Genomic DNA, 20000 nt, shown 5'->3' with positions numbered 1-20000 from the left:
CATCAGCTTCGACCGCTGCAAGATAACCTCCGTCACCTGCGGCTGTGGCAACCGCGACATCTTCTACTGCGCCCACGTGGTGGCGCTGTCGCTCTACAGGATCCGCAAACCTGAACAGGTAACAGTTTTTTAACCTGGTCTACAGTTCAGGTCCCACAATACAACTTGTCACACGTTTAAACTCATCAGGTCTCTAATGTGATACGGACTCTAATTAAGTGGAACTAGGTTGTAGTTTTAATGGATGACAACATCAACTACAGGTACCTGGGAAATGATACGGTACTCAATTTTTGGTATTATTTTATGTTTGTTTGTAGATATATATATATATATTTAAAAAAATATTAATGTTTATTGCGACATTAAAACTGTTTATGATAATTAGTGTTGTCCTGATAGCAACATTTTGGTACCGGTAACAAAATTATTTCGATATTTTTCGATACTTTTCTAAATAAATTAATTATTGGCTTTATTTAAACAAAAAAAATCACGTATAGGTATGGATGCGATACCAAGTAGTTACATTGGTCATATTCAAAGTCCTCATGTGTCCAGGGACATATTTACTGACTTTATATACGAAGAATATTGCACATCTCGTTCCTTGCACCTCTCCTCACCATCGAAACCTAATTAGAAATCCATGGTGGATTCGTTGTGTTATGTTTTGTTTCGATACTTTTAGATACTTTTCTAAATAAAGGGGACCACAAAAAAGGTCATTACTGTCTTTATTTGAACAAAAAAATTTTAGTGTACATGAAACATATGTTTATTATTGTCATTTAGTCCTTAAATAAAATAGTCAACTTGTCTTTTAGTAGTAAGTAAACAAACAAAGACTCCTCATTAGTCTTCAGTAACATAGTATGTCATTTATACAATTATTTTGTCTACATTTCGAGGGACAAACTGTAAAAAAATTGATTATTAATCCACTTGTTCATTTGTTGTTAATATCTTCTTATTTTCTGTTTCAAAATGTTCTATCTACACTTCTGTTAAAAATGTAATAATCACTTATTCTTCTCTTCTTTGATACTTGGCATTAGTTATGGATGATACCACACATTTAGGTGTCGATCCGATACCAAGTAGTTACAGGATCATACATTGGTCATATTTAAAGTCCTCATGTGTCCAGGGATGTATTTACTGACTTTATATACGGAGAATATTGCACGTCTCGTTCCTGTCACCTCTCCTCACCATCGAAACCTAATTAAAAATCCATGGTGGATTCGTTGTGTTATGTTTTGTTTCCATACTTTTAGATACTTTTCTAACTAAAGGGGACCACAAATATATTAATAATTTAGTTTTATTTAAACAAAAAAAATCACATTTAGGTATGGATGCGATACCAAGTAGTTACAGGATCATACATGGGTCATATTCAAAGTCCTCATGTGTCCAGGGACGTATTTACTGACTTCATATATGGAGAATATTGCACGTCTCGTTCCTGGCACCTCTCCTCACCATCGAAACCTAATTAAAAATCCATGGTGGATTCGTTGTGTTATGTTTTGTTTCGATACTTTTAGATACTTTTCTAACTAAAGGGGACCACAAATATATTAATTATTGGCTTTATTTAAACAAAAAAATCACATTTAGGTATGGATGCGATACCAAGTAGTTACAGGATCATACATGGGTCATATTCAAAGTCCCCATGTGTCCAGGGACGTATTTACTGACTTTATATACGGAGAATATTGCACGTCTCGTTCCTGGCACCTCTCCTCACCATCGAAACCTAATTAAAAATCCATGATGGATTCGCTTTGTTATGTTTTGTTTCGATACTTTTAGATACTTTTCTAAATAAAGGGGACCATCCATCCATTTTCTACCGCTTATTCCCTTTCGGGGTCGCGGGGGGCGCTGGCACCTATCCCAGCTACAATCGGGCGGAAGGCGGGGTACACCCTGGACAAGTCGCCACCTCATCGCAGGGCCAACACAGATAGACAGACAACATTCACACTCACATTCACACACTAGGGCCCATTTAGTGTTGCCAATCAACCTATCCCCAGGTGCATGTCTTTGGAGGTGGGAGGAAGCCGGAGTACCCGGAGGGAACCCACGCATTCACGGGGAGAACATGCAAACTCCACACAGAAAGATCCCGAGCCTGGATTGGAACCCAGGACTGTAGGACCTTTGTATTGTGAGGCAGACGCACTAACCCCTCTGCCACCGTGAAGCCATAAAGGGGACCACAAATATATTAATAATTGGCTTTATTTACACACAAAAAAATCACGTTTAGGTATGGATGCGATACCAAGTAGTTACAGTATCATACATGGGTCATAATCAAAGTCCTCATGTGTCCAGGGACGTATTTACTGACTTTGTATACGGAGAATATTGCACGTCTAGTTCCTGGCACCTCTCCTCACCATCGAAACCTAATTAAAAATCCATGGTGGATTCGTTGTGTTATGTTTTGTTTCGATACTTTTAGATACTTTTCTAAATAAAGGGGACCACAAATATATTAATAATTGGCTTTATTCAAACCAAAAAATCACTTTTAGGTATGGATGCGATACCAAGTAGTTACAGGATCATACATTGGTCATATTCAAAGTCCTCATGTGTCCAGGGATGTATTTACTGACTTTATACACTGAGAATATTGCACGTCTAGTTCCTGTCACCTCTCCTCACCATCGAAACCTAATTAAAAATCCATGGTGGATTCGTTGTGTTATGTTTTGTTTCGATATTTTTAGATACTTTTCTAAATAGAGGGGACCACAAATATATTAATAATTGGCTTTATTTACACAAAAAAATCATGTTTAGGTATGGATGCGATACCAAGTAGTTACAGGATCATACATTGGTCATATTCAAAGTCCTCATGTGTCCAGGGACGTATTTACTGACTATATACGGAGAATATTGCACGTCTCGTTCCTGGCACCTCTCCTCACCATCGAAACCTAATTAAAAATCCATGGTGGATTCGTTGTGTTATGTTTTGTTTCGATACTTTTAGATACTTTTTTAAATAAAGGGGACCACAAAAAATGTCATTACTGTCTTTATTTTAACAAAAAATGTTAGTGTACATGAAACATATGTTTATTATTGTCATTTAGTCCTTAAATAAAATAGTCAACTTGTCTTTTAGTAGTAAGTAAACAAACAAAGACTCCTAATTAGTCTGCAGTAACATAGTATGTCATTTATACAATTATTTTGTCTACATTTTGAGGGACAAACTGTTAAAAAAATTGATTATTAATCCACTTGTTCATTTGTTGTTAATATCTTCTTATTTTCTGTTTCAACATGTTCTATCTACACTTCTGTTAAAATGTAATAATCACTTATTCTTGTCTTTTTTGATACTTGACATTAGTTATGGATGATACCACACATTTAGGTATCGATCCGATACCAAGTAGTTACAGGATCATACAATAAAATATAATACCTAATAAACCAATAATAAAATGATTTTTAAAAAATACTGATATAAAGGGTAGGTGTCACCCTGTTTTCTGTTTTAACATGTTCTATCTACACTTCTGTTCAAATGTAATAATCACTTATTCTTGTCTTTTTGGATACTTGACATTAGTTATGGATGATACCATACATTTAGGTGTCGATCCGATACCAAGTAGTTACATGTGCTTCCTGCTTTTAAACGGCCATCTTGAGACGGCAGCAGAAGGCTCGTAAAATCAAAACCGGAGCAGTTAGAAAAACTCTTTGCGCAACTTTTAATCAGAAGGGTTCTATCTCTTTCCTGTGGTAGTTTGAAGACGACACGACAAACGCGCTCAAGGGAGATAATGTTTGAAAAAATGTGACCGGTTTTAACAAAACGTTTGTTTTGACGGGGTAATTGCCTACTTCCTGTTGATTTTTGCTGAAGGATGTCAATGAATGAAATGTAGGTCTAAGTGAGACCTACATAGAAGTTTTTGTTTCATATCTCTACGTCATTCCTACCGGATGTTACAAGCAGTTTTGTCTGTGTTTTCTTCCCAAGAGCAGTTTTGTCTGTGTTTTATTCCTAGGGGGCGCTAGAATGTACGTTTTGTTTAGTTTTTGCTTTTTTTTATTAAATCGCAAATTTTGCCAGTCCTGATGTGTGTGGCAGGCAGTATAATAATAATAAAACCTTGGAAATACAACAGGGTCCTCGGTCTCAAAGGGACATTCGGTCCCTGATTACAAGAATTAACATGCAAAAACCAAATGTCATGCCTATATTGTGTTATTGTTGCAGGTGAAGCTCCGCCTTCCCATCTCCGAGACCCTGTTCCAGATGAACCGGGACCAGCTGCAGAAACTGGTCCAGTACCTGATCACAGCCCACCACACGGAGGTCCTGCCTACGGCTCAGAAGCTGGCAGACGAGATCCTCTCATCCAACTCTGAGATCAACCAGGTTCATGGTGAGACAACTTCCTTTACCAAGGTTTTGGGGGGTTGAAAGGACAGTGTTGTATGTGGCAGACCGCCTCCTCTGTTCGGGGAGGTTTTTGTCAATCTTGACATAGATGGCATCCCTCACTTCTCTTCCGTACCGTCCGTCCTCCCTGTCCAGAGTCTGGACATGTTTGTAGACCGAGGTGCAGGTAGAGGGCGGGGTCTAGGCTGTGCCATAGGTCTAGGGGGCGGAGTCTAGGCTGTGCCATGGGTTGGCCTTCATCAAGTCATACTCCTCATCTTAGACTGGTTAGATCTAGTCTAGAAGCTGGGACCAAAGCCCAAACTAATTATACCCTAACTGTAGTTGGGGCTTTAGTTTTGGCACTAGCACCTAGGCCTGGTACTAATGAATCAAATTCGGTACTATACCGCCTCTTAAAAAGTACCGGTCGCCGAACGGACGCATTTTGGTGTAAAAACTAAAGATGTGTTGGCCCTGCGATGAGGTGGCGACTGGTCCAGGGTGTACACCACCTTCCGCCCGAACGCAGCGGAGATAGGCCCCAGCACCTTTCTGTGACCCAAAAGGGACAAGCGGTAGGAAATGGATGGAAGTAAAGCTAAAGGTGAAGTTACAACACTGAAAAGGAAGAGTTGCTTTAAGACATGTCTAGCGAGCTAGCGGCGGCTAACGTCCATCCGCAGTGTTTTAGCTACTTCTAAATCCCTCATCCCGGTCTCCATGGCAACAAAGTCAGTTTCTTTCAAGTAGCATTATCACTGGAGGACGAGGAATAGCTAAACATGCTTCACTACACACCGTAGCTCACTGGCGTCACAATGTAAAGAAACGTCATGGGTAGATCCACACCTGATATCCACTTTAATGATATCAAGTACAGGAGCGTATCTAGTCGATACTACTATGATTATGTCGATATTTCCTGGCATCACAACATCTTTTCGTTTTTTTAAAATGCACATTGTTTATAAAGTCAGTAAATACGTCCCTGGACCACATGAGGACTTTGAATATGACCAATGTATGATCCTGTAACTACTTGGTATCGCATCCATACCTAAATGTGTGGTATCATCCAAAGCTAATGTCAAGTATCAAAGAAGAGAAGAATAAGTGATTATTACATTTGAACAGAAGTGTAGATAGAACATGTTCAAGCAGAAAACAGGGCAACACCTACCCTTTATGTCAGTATTTTTTAACCATTTTATTATTGGTTTATTAGGTATTATATTTTATTGTATGATCCTGTAACTACTTGGTATCGCATTGATACCTAAATGTGTGGTATCATCCAAAACATCTAACATAATAGTGTGAGAGTCCAGTCCATAGTGGATCTAACATAATAGTGTGAGAGTCCAGTCCATAGTGGATCTAACATAATAGTGTGAGAGTCCAGTCCATAGTGGATCTAACATAATAGTGTGAGAGTCCAGTCCATAGTGGATCTAACATAATAGTGAGAGTCCAGTCCATAGTGGATCTAACATAATAGTGTGAGAGTCCAGTCCATAGTGGATCTAACATAATAGTGTGAGAGTCCAGTCCATAGTGGATCTAACATAATAGTGAGAGTCCAGTCCATAGTGGATCTAACATAATAGTGTGAGAGTCCAGTCCATAGTGGATCTAACATAATAGTGAGAGTCCAGTCCATAGTGGATCTAACATAATAGTGTGAGAGTCCAGTCCATACTGGATCTAACATAATAGTGTGAGAGTCCAGTCCATAGTGGATCTAACATAATAGTGAGAGTCCAGTCCATAGTGGATCTAACATAATAGTGAGAATCCAGTCCATACTGGATCTAACATTATAGTGAGAGTCCAGTCCATAGTGGATCTAACATAATAGTGAGAGTCCAGTCCATAGTGGATCTAACATAATAGTGAGAGTCCAGTCCATAGTGGATCTAACATAATAGTGTGAGAGTCCAGTCCATAGTGGATCTAACATAATAGTGTGAGAGTCCAGTCCATAGTGGATCTAACATAATAGTGAGAGTCCAGTCCATAGTGGATCTAACATAATAGTGAGAATGCAGTCCATACTGGATCTAACATTATAGTGAGAGTCCAGTCCATAGTGGATCTAACATAATAGTGAGAGTCCAGTTCATAGTGGATCTAACATAATAGTGTGAGTCCAGTTCATAATGGATCTAACATAATAGTGAGAGTCCAGTCCATAGTGGATCTAACATAATAGTGAGAGTCCAGTTCATAGTGGATCTAACATAATAGTGTGAGTCCAGTTCATAGTGGAACTAACATAATAGTGAGAGTCCAGTCCATAGTGGATTTAACATAATAGTGTGAGAGTCCAATCCATAGTGGAACTAACATAATAGTGTGAGAGTCCAATCCATAGTGGAACTAACATAATAGTGTGAGAGTCCAGTCCATAGTGGATCTAACATAATAGTGTGAGAGTCCAGTCCATAGTGGATCTAACATAATAGTGTGAGAGTCCAGTCCATAGTGGATCTAACATAATAGTGTGAGAGTCCAGTCCATAGTGGATCCAACATAATAGTGAGAGTCCAGTCCATAGTGGATCTAACATAGTAGTGTGAGAGTCCAGTCCATAGTGGATCTAACATAATAGTGTGAGAGTCCAGTCCATAGTGGATCTAACATAATAGTGAGAGTCCAGTTCATAGTGGATCTAACATAATAGTGTGAGTCCAGTTCATAATGGATCTAACATAATAGTGAGAGTCCAGTCCATAGTGGATCTAACATAATAGTGAGAGTCCAGTTCATAGTGGATCTAACATAATAGTGTGAGTCCAGTTCATAGTGGAACTAACATAATAGTGAGAGTCCAGTCCATAGTGGATTTAACATAATAGTGTGAGAGTCCAATCCATAGTGGATCTAACATAATAGTGTGAGAGTCCAGTCCATAGTGGATCTAACATAATAGTGTGAGAGTCCAGTCCATAGTGGATCTAACATAATAGTGTGAGAGTCCAGTCCATAGTGGATCTAACATAATAGTGTGAGAGTCCAGTCCATAGTGGATCTAACATAATAGTGAGAGTCCAGTTCATAGTGGATCTAACATAATAGTGTGAGTCCAGTTCATAATGGATCTAACATAATAGTGAGAGTCCAGTCCATAGTGGATCTAACATAATAGTGAGAGTCCAGTTCATAGTGGATCTAACATAATAGTGTGAGTCCAGTTCATAGTGGAACTAACATAATAGTGAGTGTCCAGTCCATAGTGGATTTAACATAATAGTGTGAGAGTCCAATCCATAGTGGAACTAACATAATAGTGTGAGAGTCCAGTCCATAGTGGATCTAACATAATAGTGTGAGAGTCCAGTCCATAGTGGATCTAACATAATAGTGTGAGAGTCCAGTCCATAGTGGATCTAACATAATAGTGTGAGAGTCCAGTCCATAGTGGATCCAACATAATAGTGGGAGTCCAGTCCATAGTGGATCTAACATAATAGTGAGAGTCCAGTCCATAGTGGATCTAACATAATAGTGAGAGTCCAGTCCATAGTGGATCTAACATAGTAGTGTGAGAGTCCAGTCCATAGTGGATCTAACATAATAGTGTGAGAGTCCAGTCCATAGTGGATCTAACATAATAGTGTGAGAGTCCAGTCCATAATAGATCTAACATAATAGTGAGAGTCCAGTCCATAGTGGATCTAACATAATAGTGAGAGTCCAGTCCATAGTGGATCTAACATAATAGTGAGAGTCCAGTCCATAGTGGATCTAACATAATAGTGAGAGTCCAGTCCATAGTGGATCTAAGATAAGAGTGTGAGAGTCCAGTCCATAGTGGATCTAACATAATAGTGAGAGTCCAGTCCATAGTGGATCTAACATAATAGTGAGAGAGTCCAGTCAATAGAGGATCTAACAAAATAGTGTGAGAGTCCAGTCCATAGTGGATCTAACATAATAGTGTGAGAGTCCAGTCCATAGTGGATCTAACATAATAGTGAGAGTCCAGTTCATACTGGATCTAACATAATAGTGAGAGTCCAGTCCATAGTGGATCTAACATAATAGTGAGAGTCCAGTCCATAGTGGATCTAACATAATAGTGAGAGTCCAGTCCATAGTGGATCTAACATAATAGTGAGAGTCCAGTCCATAGTGGATCTAACATAAGAGTGTGAGAGTCCAGTCCATAGTGGATCTAACATAATAGTGAGAGTCCAGTCCATAGTGGATCTAACATAATAGTGTGAGAGTCCAGTCCATAGTGGATCTAACATAATAGTGAGTCCAGTCCATAGTGGATCTAACATAAAAGTGTGAGAGTCCAGTCCATAGTGGATCTAACATAATAGTGTGAGTCCAGTTCATAGTGGAACTAACATAATAGTGAGAGTCCAGTCCATAGTGGATTTAACATAATAGTGTGAGAGTCCAGTCCATAGTGGATCTAACATAATAGTGTGAGAGTCCAGTCCATAGTGGATCTAACATAATAGTGAGAGTCCAGTTCATAGTGGATCTAACATAATAGTGAGAGTCCAGTCCATAGTGGATTTAACATAATAGTGTGAGAGTCCAGTCCATAGTGGATCTAACATAATAGTGTGAGAGTCCAGTCCATAGTGGATCTAACATAATAGTGTGAGAGTCCAGTCCATAGTGGATCTAACATAATAGTGTGAGAGTCCAGTCCATAGTGGATCCAACGTAATAGTGAGAGTCCAGTCCATAGTGGATCTAACATAATAGTGAGAGTCCAGTCCATAGTGGATCTAACATAATAGTGAGAGTCCAGTCCATAGTGGATTTAACATAATAGTGTGAGAGTCCAGTCCATAGTGGATCTAACATAATAGTGTGAGAGTCCAGTCCATAGTGGATCTAACATAATAGTGTGAGAGTCCAGTCCATAGTGGATCTAACATAATAGTGTGAGAGTCCAGTCCATAGTGGATCCAACGTAATAGTGAGAGTCCAGTCCATAGTGGATCTAACATAATAGTGAGAGTCCAGTCCATAGTGGATCTAACATAATAGTGAGAGTCCAGTCCATAGTGGATCTAACATAGTAGTGTGAGAGTCCAGTCCATAGTGGATCTAACATAATAGTGTGAGAGTCCAGTCCATAGTGGATCTAACATAATAGTGAGAGTCCAGTCCATAGTGGATCTAACATAATAGTGTGAGAGTCCAGTCCATAGTGGATCTAACATAATAGTGTGAGAGTCCAGTCCATAGTGGATCTAACATAATAGTGTGAGAGTCCAGTCCATAGTGGATCTAACATAATAGTGTGAGAGTCCAGTCCATAGTGGATCTAACATAATAGTGAGAGTCCAGTCCATAGTGGATCTAACATAATAGTGTGAGAGTCCAGTCCATAGTGGATCTAACATAATAGTGTGAGAGTCCAGTCCATAGTGGATCTAACATAATAGTGTGAGAGTCCAGTCCATAGTGGATCTAACATAATAGTGTGAGAGTCCAGTCCATAGTGGATCTAACATAATAGTAAGAGTCCAGTCCATAGTGGATCTAACATAATAGTAAGAGTCCAGTCCATAGTGGATCTAACATAATAGTGTGAGAGTCCAGTCCATAGTGGATCTAACATAATAGTGAGAGTCCAGTCCATAGTGGATCTAACATAATAGTGAGAGTCCAGTCCATAGTGGATCTAACATAATAGTGTGAGAGTCCAGTCCATAGTGGATCTAACATAATAGTGTGAGAGTCCAGTCCATAGTGGATGTCCGCTTGGTCCAGTCTGTCCTTGTTGACATTCCCAAGTCTGCGAGACAGGAAGCAGCACTTTGTGTTTCCTGTCCCAGTCTGACCAGAGGCGGGGGTCCTTGAGTCTTTGATGGAGGAAAGTTTCCTGCGGTGTAGTCCTCCTCTGGCTTCATCAAAGCCCCGCTTAGCAGTTCTTCATCCGTATTTAGAAAAAGGGGACAGAAGAGAACAAAAAAGGTGAGTCCGAGGAGAGGTCCGCGTGGTGAATGAGGGGAAATCCTGGACAGGAAGTGTGAGCTTTTCCTGGTCTGGCCTTCTTTAAAGTGAGCCGCCAATGATCCGAGGCGAGGTGATGCTCCTCGGGTTATTACTTACCAGCCGGGTCTGCTCCCCCAGGTGCTCCAGACCCCACCGCCGGCGCCAGCATCGACGACGACAACTGCTGGCACCTGGACGAGGACCAAGTCCGGGAGCAGGTCAAGCAGTTTCTGTCCCAGGGAGGATACTACGGCTCCGGCAAGCAGCTCAACTCCATGTTCGCTAAGGTACTCTGACCTGGTTCAACTCCCAGCTCCACCTTTCCACAACAGGGTCGCCCAGGCTTGAGATTAAGCCTTTATTAGATGACCTGGGCCGAACAACCTTCCCTAGTCATGGGACTGAAAAAAATAAATCCGACAAGCATAGAAAGTCAACACACTTTAACACACTGAAGTTTGTGGATATTATCAAATAAAGTTCTCTACACCGTTAAAAACAAAATCTAAATTAGACTCATTTAAATCTACTGCAAGGCATGATGGGAAAAAAGCAAAAGACTCTCCATACTTGTCCATGTTGGACTTTTAGCGGCTTGATATTTCTTATTATTTACAAAACTTCAAAGAGGTCTTCACAGAACTAAACAAAAAAATCCCGTTTAGGTATGGATGGACTGGACTCTCACACTATTACGTTAGATCCACTATGGACTGGACTCTCACACTATTATGTTAGATCCACTATGGACTGGACTCTCACACTACTATGTTAGATCCACTATGGACTGGACTCTCACACTATTATGTTCGATCCACTATGGACTGGACTCTCACACTATTATGTTAGATCCACTATGGACTGGACTCTCACACTATTATGTTAGATCCACTATGGACTGGACTCTCACTATTATGTTAGATCCACTATGGACTGGACTCTCACACTATTATGTTCGATCCACTATGGACTGGACTCTCACACTATTATGTTAGATCCACTATGGACTGGACTCTCACACTATTATGTTAGATCCACTATGGACTGGACTCTCACTATTATGTTAGATCCACTATGGACTGGACTCTCACACTATTATGTTAGATCCACTATGGACTGGACTCTCACACTATTATGTTAGATCCACTATGGACTGGACTCTCACTATTATGTTAGATCCACTAAGGACTGGACTCTCACTATTATGTTAGATCCACTATGGACTGGATTATCACTATTATGTTAGATGTTTTGGATGATACCACACATTTAGGTATGGATGCGATACCAAGTAGTTACAGGATCATACATTGGTCATATTCAAAGTCCTCATGTGTCCAGGGACATATTTACTGACTTTATATACGGAGAATATTGCACGTCTCGTTCCTGGCACCTCTCCTCACCATCGAAACCTAATTAAAAATCCATGGTGGATTCCTTGTGTTATGTTTTGTTTCGATACTTTTAGATACTTTTCTAAATAAAGGGGACCACAAAAAATGTTATTGTCTTTATTGGAACAAAAAAAAAATGTTAGTGTACATGAAACATATGTTTATTATTGTCATTTAGTCCTTAAATAAAATAGTCAACTTGTCTTTTAGTAGTAAGTAAACAAACAAAGACTCCTAATTAGTCTGCAGTAACATATTGTGTCATTTATACAATTATTATTTTGTACACATTATGAGGGACAAACTGTATAAAATGGATTACTATACTTCTTGTTCATTTACTGATAATTTCTGCTTATTTTCTGTTTTAACATGTTCTATCTACACTAAAATGTAATAATCCCTTATTCTTCTCTTCTTTGATACTTGACATTACTTTTGGATGATACCACATATTTAGGTATCGATCCGACACCAAGTAGTTACAGGATCATACAACAAAATATAATACTTAATAAACCAATAGTAATAATGGTTAAGAAATTCTGATGTAAAGGGTAGGTGTCGCCCAGTTTTCTGTTTCAACATGTTCTATCTACACTTCTGTTAAAATGTAAAAATCACTTATTCTTCTCTTCTTTTGATACTTGACATTAGTTTTGGATGATACCACACGTTTAGGTATCGATCCGATACCTAAGGATCATACGTTGGTCATATTCAAAGTCCTACAGAAGACATATTTCCTGACTTTATAAACATAATATGAATTTGGAAAAAGCAAAATAAGATGTGATGCCAAAAAGTATCAACATAATCATTGTAGTATCGACTAGATACACTCCTGTGCTTGGTATCATTAGAGTGGATGTCAGGTGCAGATCCGCCCCATGGTGTTTGTTTACATTGTGACAGCAGTGAGCTGTCTAATGAAGCATGTTTAGCTATTCCTCGTCCTCCAGTGATAACGATACTTGTAAGAAACGTACTTTATTCGTGGCCACAGAGGCCAGGATTAGTGATTTCGAAGCAGCTCTTCCTGAGGATGTTTCAGTGTTATAACTTCACCTTTATCTTGACTTTTTACAACAAAAGGCGTCCCTTCTCCCTTTTCTGTCTACACACTGTGTCTGCTTGTAAGTACTCGGTGTGTGTGCGCTGCCGAACATGCTCCCTCCTCTGCTCGTAAAAATCAGCAATGTCACCGCGTTGCCTGTAAAAAAAAAAAAAAAATTTAATTTAAATATGGCGAACCGGTACTTTTCAGAGGCGGTAGGGTACCGAATATGATTCTTTAGTATCGCGGTACTATACTAGTACCGGTATATACCGTACAACCCTAATGATAAATGCTGTCCAGTTGTTATATCTTTCTTTTTTAATCGCATTTCTGAGTTTCAATTACACACTGTGTCTGCTTGTAAGTACTCGGTGCGTGTGCACTGCCGAACATGCTCCTCTGCTCGTAAAAACCAGCAATCTCACCGCCTTGCCTGTAAAAAAAAAAAATTTTTTATTTAAATATGGCGAACTGGTACTTTTCAGAGGCGGTATAGTACCGAATATGATTCATAAGTATCACGGTACTATACTAGTACCGGTATATCCCTTACAACCCAAATGATAAATGCTGTCCAGTTGTTATATCTTTCTTTTTTAATCACATTTCTGAGTTTGAATTACACACTGTGTCTGCTTGTAAGTACTCTGTGCGCGTGCGCTGCCGAACATGCTCCTCTGCTCGTAAAAACCAGCAATGTCACCGCCTTGCCTGTAAAAAAAAATAAAAACATTTTTAATTTAAATATGGCGAACCGGTACTTTTCAGAGGCGGTATAGTACCGAATATGATTCTTTAGTATCTCGGTACTATACTAGTACCGGTATATACCGTAGAACCCTAATAATAAATGATGTCCAGTTGTTATATCTTTATTTTTTAATCACATTTCTGAGTTTGAATTACACACTGTGTCTGTTTGTAAGTACTCGGTGTGTGTGCGCTGCCGAACATGCTCCTCTGCTCGTAAAAAACAGCAATGTCATGAACTGACGACGACGGGGGCGGGGGATCGGTACTTTTTAGAGGCGGTATAGTACTGAATATGATTTATTAGTGTGGCGGTACTATAGTAAACACCGTATAACCCTAGTAATAAATGAATAAAATTCAGTTTTTTCGCTTAAATTAGTTTTTTTTCACTTTATTATTAAAATGAAAGAAATTTGGTGCGATCTAAGGATCATTTTGAGCAATATTGTAAGTTGAGGCATAATTAAATAAATATATATATATAATCTCTTTGCAGGTGCGTGAGATGCTCCGGATGCGAGACTCCAACGGCGCCCGGATGCTGACTCTGATTACGGAGCAGTTCATGGCGGATCCCCGACTGTCGCTATGGAGACAGCAAGGCACAGGCATGACGGACAAATGCCGGCAGCTTTGGGACGAGCTGGGTGAGTAACGTTGGAGGCGGGAAGTTTCTGATGAGGACTGACTTAAAGACCTGGTGTTGGATTGAGGGTCTGGCTCCTGGGGTCCACAGTGTCATCTTAACATAAGAGAAGGGGAATGAACGTGCAAAAAAAAAAAAAGAAAAGCCTCTCTGGAGCACCCTGCTGGTCTTCCTTCCCTGTGATGAGTGACAGCCGGTGCAGGTGTGCGACTTGCAGACCATCAGGCAGAGAGTTATATTATATTTATTATTATACTTATAAATATATAAAAGAACAGGACAGGAGTTATTATAATCCTCTCATTTTTTAATGTTCCAATAAAACTGAGATTTCATCATTAAAAAGGGTAACACACACAAAAGTACTTACAGCTAGTATTGTTGAGTACTGGTATCGATTCCTTTAGTATCGGTAATAAGTATCGTTCAGATTCAAATGTGAAAGGTCCCTACCAACATGCAACATAATATTTGTGCATATATGGATATATGATATGTAAATATATATGTACAAATATAATATATGTATGTATATACAAATACTTACATATTATATATGTCTGTTTATACATCTATATATGTATGTTTGTGTATATATGTATATATATATATATATATATATATATATATATATATGTAAGTGTATATATATGTATGTGTATATATATATATACACACATATATATATATAAATACATATATATATGCATGTGTGCATGTGTATACATGTGTATATATACATACACACATATATATATAAAATAACATCTATAAATAATGTGTGTGTATATATATATATGTGTATATATGTGTTTAGATACATATGTGTATATACATGTGTGTGTATGTATGTATATATATATACATAAATATATTTAGAAATATGTGTATACATATGTGTGTATATACTGCGATGAGGTGGCGAGTTGTCCAGGGTGTACACTACCTTCTGCCCGGATGCAGCTGAGATAGGCTTCAGCGACCCTCCGCAACCACAAAAGGGACAAGCGGTCAAAAATGGATGGGTGTGTGTGTGCGTGTGTGTGTGTGTGTGTGTGTGTGTGTGTGTGTGTGTGTGTGTGTGTGTGTGTGTATATATATATATATATATATATGTATTTATATATTTATATATATATATGTGTATATGTATGTGTGTGTATATATATATATATATATATATATATACACACATACATTTATATATATATATGTGTATATGTATGTGTATATATATATATATATATATATACACACATACATTTACATACATACATACATATATACATATATATATACATACATATATATATATATATGTATATATATATGTATGTGTATATATATATGGAGATGTATATATATATATATGTATATGTATATATATACACACATATATATATTTATATATATATATACACACACACATATATATATATACATACATATTTATATGTGTGTGTGTATATTTATCTATGTATGTATAATGTGTGTGTGTGTATGTGAATGTGTGCGTATATAAATACATATATAATGTGTGTGTGCGTATATATGTGTACGTATGTATATATATATAGTGTGTGTATATAGTGTGTATGTATATATATATATATATATAGATACACACACTATAAATATGTGTATATATACATATATATATATATATATATATATATATATATATATATATATATATATATGTATGTATATAATTTCATTTACAGAGAAAAAGGCAGTAAAATGTGTGTACGTGTGTACCTAATGTTGTGACCAGTGAGTGTGTATCGTGTTTATTAATTCCTTCCAATGGAGTGTCTTCATAGACGTGGTCATAATCAGCAGCAGATCAAATGGTTCTTTTCTCCCTCATCTTCTATTCTTGCAGCAGGGAGCGATCAATGAAGATCAATAATGTACACACACACACACACACACACAAACAAACACACACAGACACACACCTTGTGTGTAGTCAATGTGAGCGTCCAGCAGGTCTATGAGACACTTCCTGTCTGGTCAGGACACAACTTATTCACATGTTTGCTCCACCACCTAATTACCTCCACCAGGTTATGTCATCATGTGTCTGCTAGCTAGTTAGCTAGTTGGTAAAAAAACTCAAAATGTTGTGGGCATATTTTCATGAACGCCTAAGTAGTCATTAAAAACAAGACAGAAGCTTTATTTATTTGACTATTTTTGCCCACTGTAACATTACACACCTGTTTGAACAGTAACACTGGGTTTGAATATTTTAGTAAGTGATTTTTTTTTTTAAGTTACAGACTGAAAACAATGATATTAAAGTTATTCTTTATTATTTTATTATGTTTCCTATAACGTTATTAAGGATACAATGCAATGCAGAGGTGTACTCATAACTATATTATAGACACATGATACTATTTATTGTCGTGGGGCGCAACATGTATTCTTCTCCCTTTTGAGGGACGTAACAGAACTTAATAAAACTCTCCAAGGACCAGCATTCACATACAGTAGCGTAGTAGGCCTAAGTAGTCATTAAAAACAAAACAGACGTATGTTTGACTTTTTAATTACTGTAACGTTACACAATTTTGAACAGTAACACTGTGTTTGAATATTTATTTTGGGGGGTTTTGAGAATCCCTGCTCCTAACCTGACTGCTGCCGCCCCCCCAGGTGCATTGTGGGTGTGCGTGGTGCTGAACCCGCACTGCAAGGGCGAGGAGAAGAGCGTGTGGGTGAAGCAGCTGAAGAGGTGGAGCGACATGGACGTCTGCCCGCTGGAGGACGGCAACTACGGCAGCGAGCTCCCCAACATCACCAACGCTCTACCGCAGAGCCACCTGGCCCAGGGTCCGCACGCTCACCCCGCAACACACCGGGACCGCCGCACCTTTGAGGGGTACTGAGAGTTTTTGTGTGCCGTGTTCCGCAGACTCCCTGTCCAGGCCCAGGAGGACCGTGTTCAGCCGGGCCGTGGAGGCCTGCAGCCTGCACTGGCAGGGCAGCCACCTGCAGAGGATCATCAGCAGCGACTACTACATGTCCGCCTCCTACCACCGGGACCAGGACCGCCTGCTCTTCAACCCCCAGGGCCTGCCCCTCTGGCTGGGTACGCACACACGCCTGCACACCCTGGAGGAAATGTTGACATGTGTTCACCCAGTCCTTTTAGTCCACTGTCATTACACAAATGCAAGTATAAAGCATCATGCATCTTTGAAGTGGTCTCCCTGACCACCTGAGGGTGCCACATACTGTGAATGCTTTTAAAAAGAGAACACCAGCCTGCACACCCTGGAGGAAATGTTCACCCAGTCCACTAAATCCCTCAACATTTTAGTCCACTATCATTAGGATCATGCATCTTTGAAGTGGTCTCCCTGACCACCTGAGGGCGCCACAGACTGTGAATGCTTTTAAAAAGAGGACACAGGCCTGCACACCCTGGTGGAAATGTTCACCCAGTCCACTAAATCCCTCAACATTTTAGTCCACTATCATTAGGATCATGCATCTTTGAAGTGGTCTCCCTGACATCCTGAGGGCGCCACAGACTGTGAATGCTTTTAAAAAGAGGACACAGGCCTGCACACCCTGGAGGAAATGTTCACCCAGTCCACTAAATCCCTCAACATTTTAGTCCACTATCATTAGGATCATGCATCTTTGAAGTGGTCTCCCTGACCACCTGAGGGCGCCACAGAATGTGGATACTTTTAAAAAGAGGACGCACGCCTGTGCTGCACAGCCTGGTGGAAATGTTCACCCAGTCCACTAAATCCCTCAACATTTTAGTCCACTATCATTAGGATCATGCATCCTTGAAGTGGTCTTCAGACTGCTTGTGTTTAGGTTTAGACTAACGCGACTCACTTCTGAGCTGCAGTAATTACAAAATAGTGCTGCTCGGAACCTAATGAAAGTCTGAGGACAAAGCTCCGAATTATGTGAGACCGGGCTTTTGGCTCCCAGTCTGTGGAACGCTCTCCCTGACCATTTGAGGGCGCCACAGACTGTGAATGCTTTTAAAAAGAGGACACCAGCCTGCACACCCTGGAGGAAATGTTCAAACAGTCCACTAAATCCCTCAACATTTTAGTCCACTATCATTAGGATCATGCATCTTTGAAGTGGTCTTCAGACTGCTTGTGTTTAGGTTTAGGTTTAGACTACCGCGACTCACTTCTCAGCTGCAGTACTTACAAAATAGTGCTGCTCGGAACCTAATGAAAGTCCGAAGACATAGCTCCGAATTATGCGAGACCGGGCTTTTCTTTCCCAGTCTGTGGAACGCTCTCCCTGACTACCTGAGGCTGCCACAGACTGTGAATGCTTTTAAAAAAAGGACACACGCCTACACACCCTGGAGGAAATGTTTACATGTCCACTAAATCCCTCAACATTTTAGTCCACTATCATTACACAAATGCAAGTATAAAGGATCATCTTTGGAGTGGTCTTCAGACTGCTTGTGTTTAGGTTTAGACTACCGCAACTCACTTCTCAGCTGCAGTACTTACAAAATAGTGCTGCTCGGAACCTAATGAAAGTCTGAGGACAAAGCTCCGAATTATGTGAGACCGGGCTTTTGGCTCCCAGTCTGTGGAACGCTCTCCCTGACCACCTGAGGGCGCCACAGACTGTGAATGCTTTTAAAAAGAGGACACACGCCTACACACCTTGAAGGAAATGTTGACATGTCCACTAGATCCCTCAACATGTTAGTCCACTATCATTACACAAATGCAAGTATAAAGCATCATGCATCTTTGAAGTGGTCTCCCTGACCACCTGAGGGCGCCACAGACTGTGAATGCTTTTAAAAAGAGGACGCACGCCTGCACACCCTGGTGGAAATGTTCACCCAGTCCACTAAATCCCTCAACATTTTAGTCCACTATCATTAGGATCATGCATCTTTGAAGTGGTCTTCAGACTGCTTGTGTTTAGGTTTAGGTTTAGACTACCGCGACTCACTTCTCAGCTGCAGTACTTACAAAATAGTGCTGCTCGGAACCTAATGAAAGTCTGAGGACAAAGCTCCGAATTATGCGACACCGGGCTTTTGGCTCCCAGTCTGTGGAACGCTCTCCCTGACCATTTGAGGGTGCCACAGACTGTGAATGCTTTTAAAAAAAGGCTAAATAAAATGTTCTTTTTAAAAAAAAACTTTTTTTTGGATACATGTGTGCACGTTCTAGCTATTTGGCTGTTCTAGTTTTTATTTTATTTTTTATTTATTTAATTGTCTGTGGCAGGTATTTGTGGTTCTAGCATTGTTGTTGTTGTTTTTTTTTTAAATGCGTTTTACAAGTCTGCGATGAGGTGGCGACTTGTCCAGGGTGTACCCCGCCTTCCGCCCGATTGTAGCTGAGATAGGCGCCAACGCCCCCCGCGACCCTAAAAAAGGGAATAAGCGGTAGGAAAATGGATGGAAGGGCGTTTTACAAGTAAAATCTATTATTATTATTAGGTTATTGCAGAATATCTCAAAAAACTAAGTGCACAACAACAGCTGTTTTGTTCCGGTGGAAATAAGCTAAGACAAATGTTTTTCTAGTCCAAAAAAAAGGCACAAAACGTAAGGAAATACCGCAGACCTTCACCCCCTAGCACCTGCAGTTAGCCAATTTGTCCAAAAAGATGGCGCCGCGGCACAAACAACAACACACCTTCCTCAGCGACTCTTGAATTCCAAACATCACGGCCGCCAGCGACGAAAAACCCTGAAATGAGCAACACCGT

At 39.6% G+C, this 20000-nt stretch overlaps 1 protein-coding gene across 3 annotated transcripts in view; it reads left to right on the top strand.

Annotated features, from left to right (window-relative positions):
* zswim5 (zinc finger, SWIM-type containing 5) overlaps positions 1–20000 on the top strand; it is a 132026-nt gene that overhangs the window by 84040 nt on the left and 27986 nt on the right. For all 3 annotated transcript variants that reach the window (XR_009804788.1, XR_009804789.1, XM_061890699.1), the window contains exons 2-7: positions 1–118; positions 4271–4439; positions 10547–10695; positions 14115–14265; positions 16929–17105; positions 17188–17364. The exon at positions 1–118 is cut by the window's left edge and continues 70 nt beyond it. Coding sequence is in view for 1 of the 3 variants with exons in the window: in XM_061890699.1 (XP_061746683.1) it covers positions 1–118; positions 4271–4439; positions 10547–10695; positions 14115–14265; positions 16929–17105; positions 17188–17364 (941 nt within the window). In the remaining 2 variants the exon portion in view is untranslated. The remainder of the gene's footprint in view (positions 119–4270; positions 4440–10546; positions 10696–14114; positions 14266–16928; positions 17106–17187; positions 17365–20000) is intronic.

The sequence above is a fragment of the Nerophis ophidion genome, linkage group LG28, assembly GCF_033978795.1.
Source record: "Nerophis ophidion isolate RoL-2023_Sa linkage group LG28, RoL_Noph_v1.0, whole genome shotgun sequence".
Taxonomy (NCBI): Eukaryota; Metazoa; Chordata; class Actinopteri; order Syngnathiformes; family Syngnathidae; genus Nerophis; species Nerophis ophidion.
Note: the sequence above shows the minus strand (reverse complement) of the source record. Positions and strands in the feature narration are given on the sequence as shown.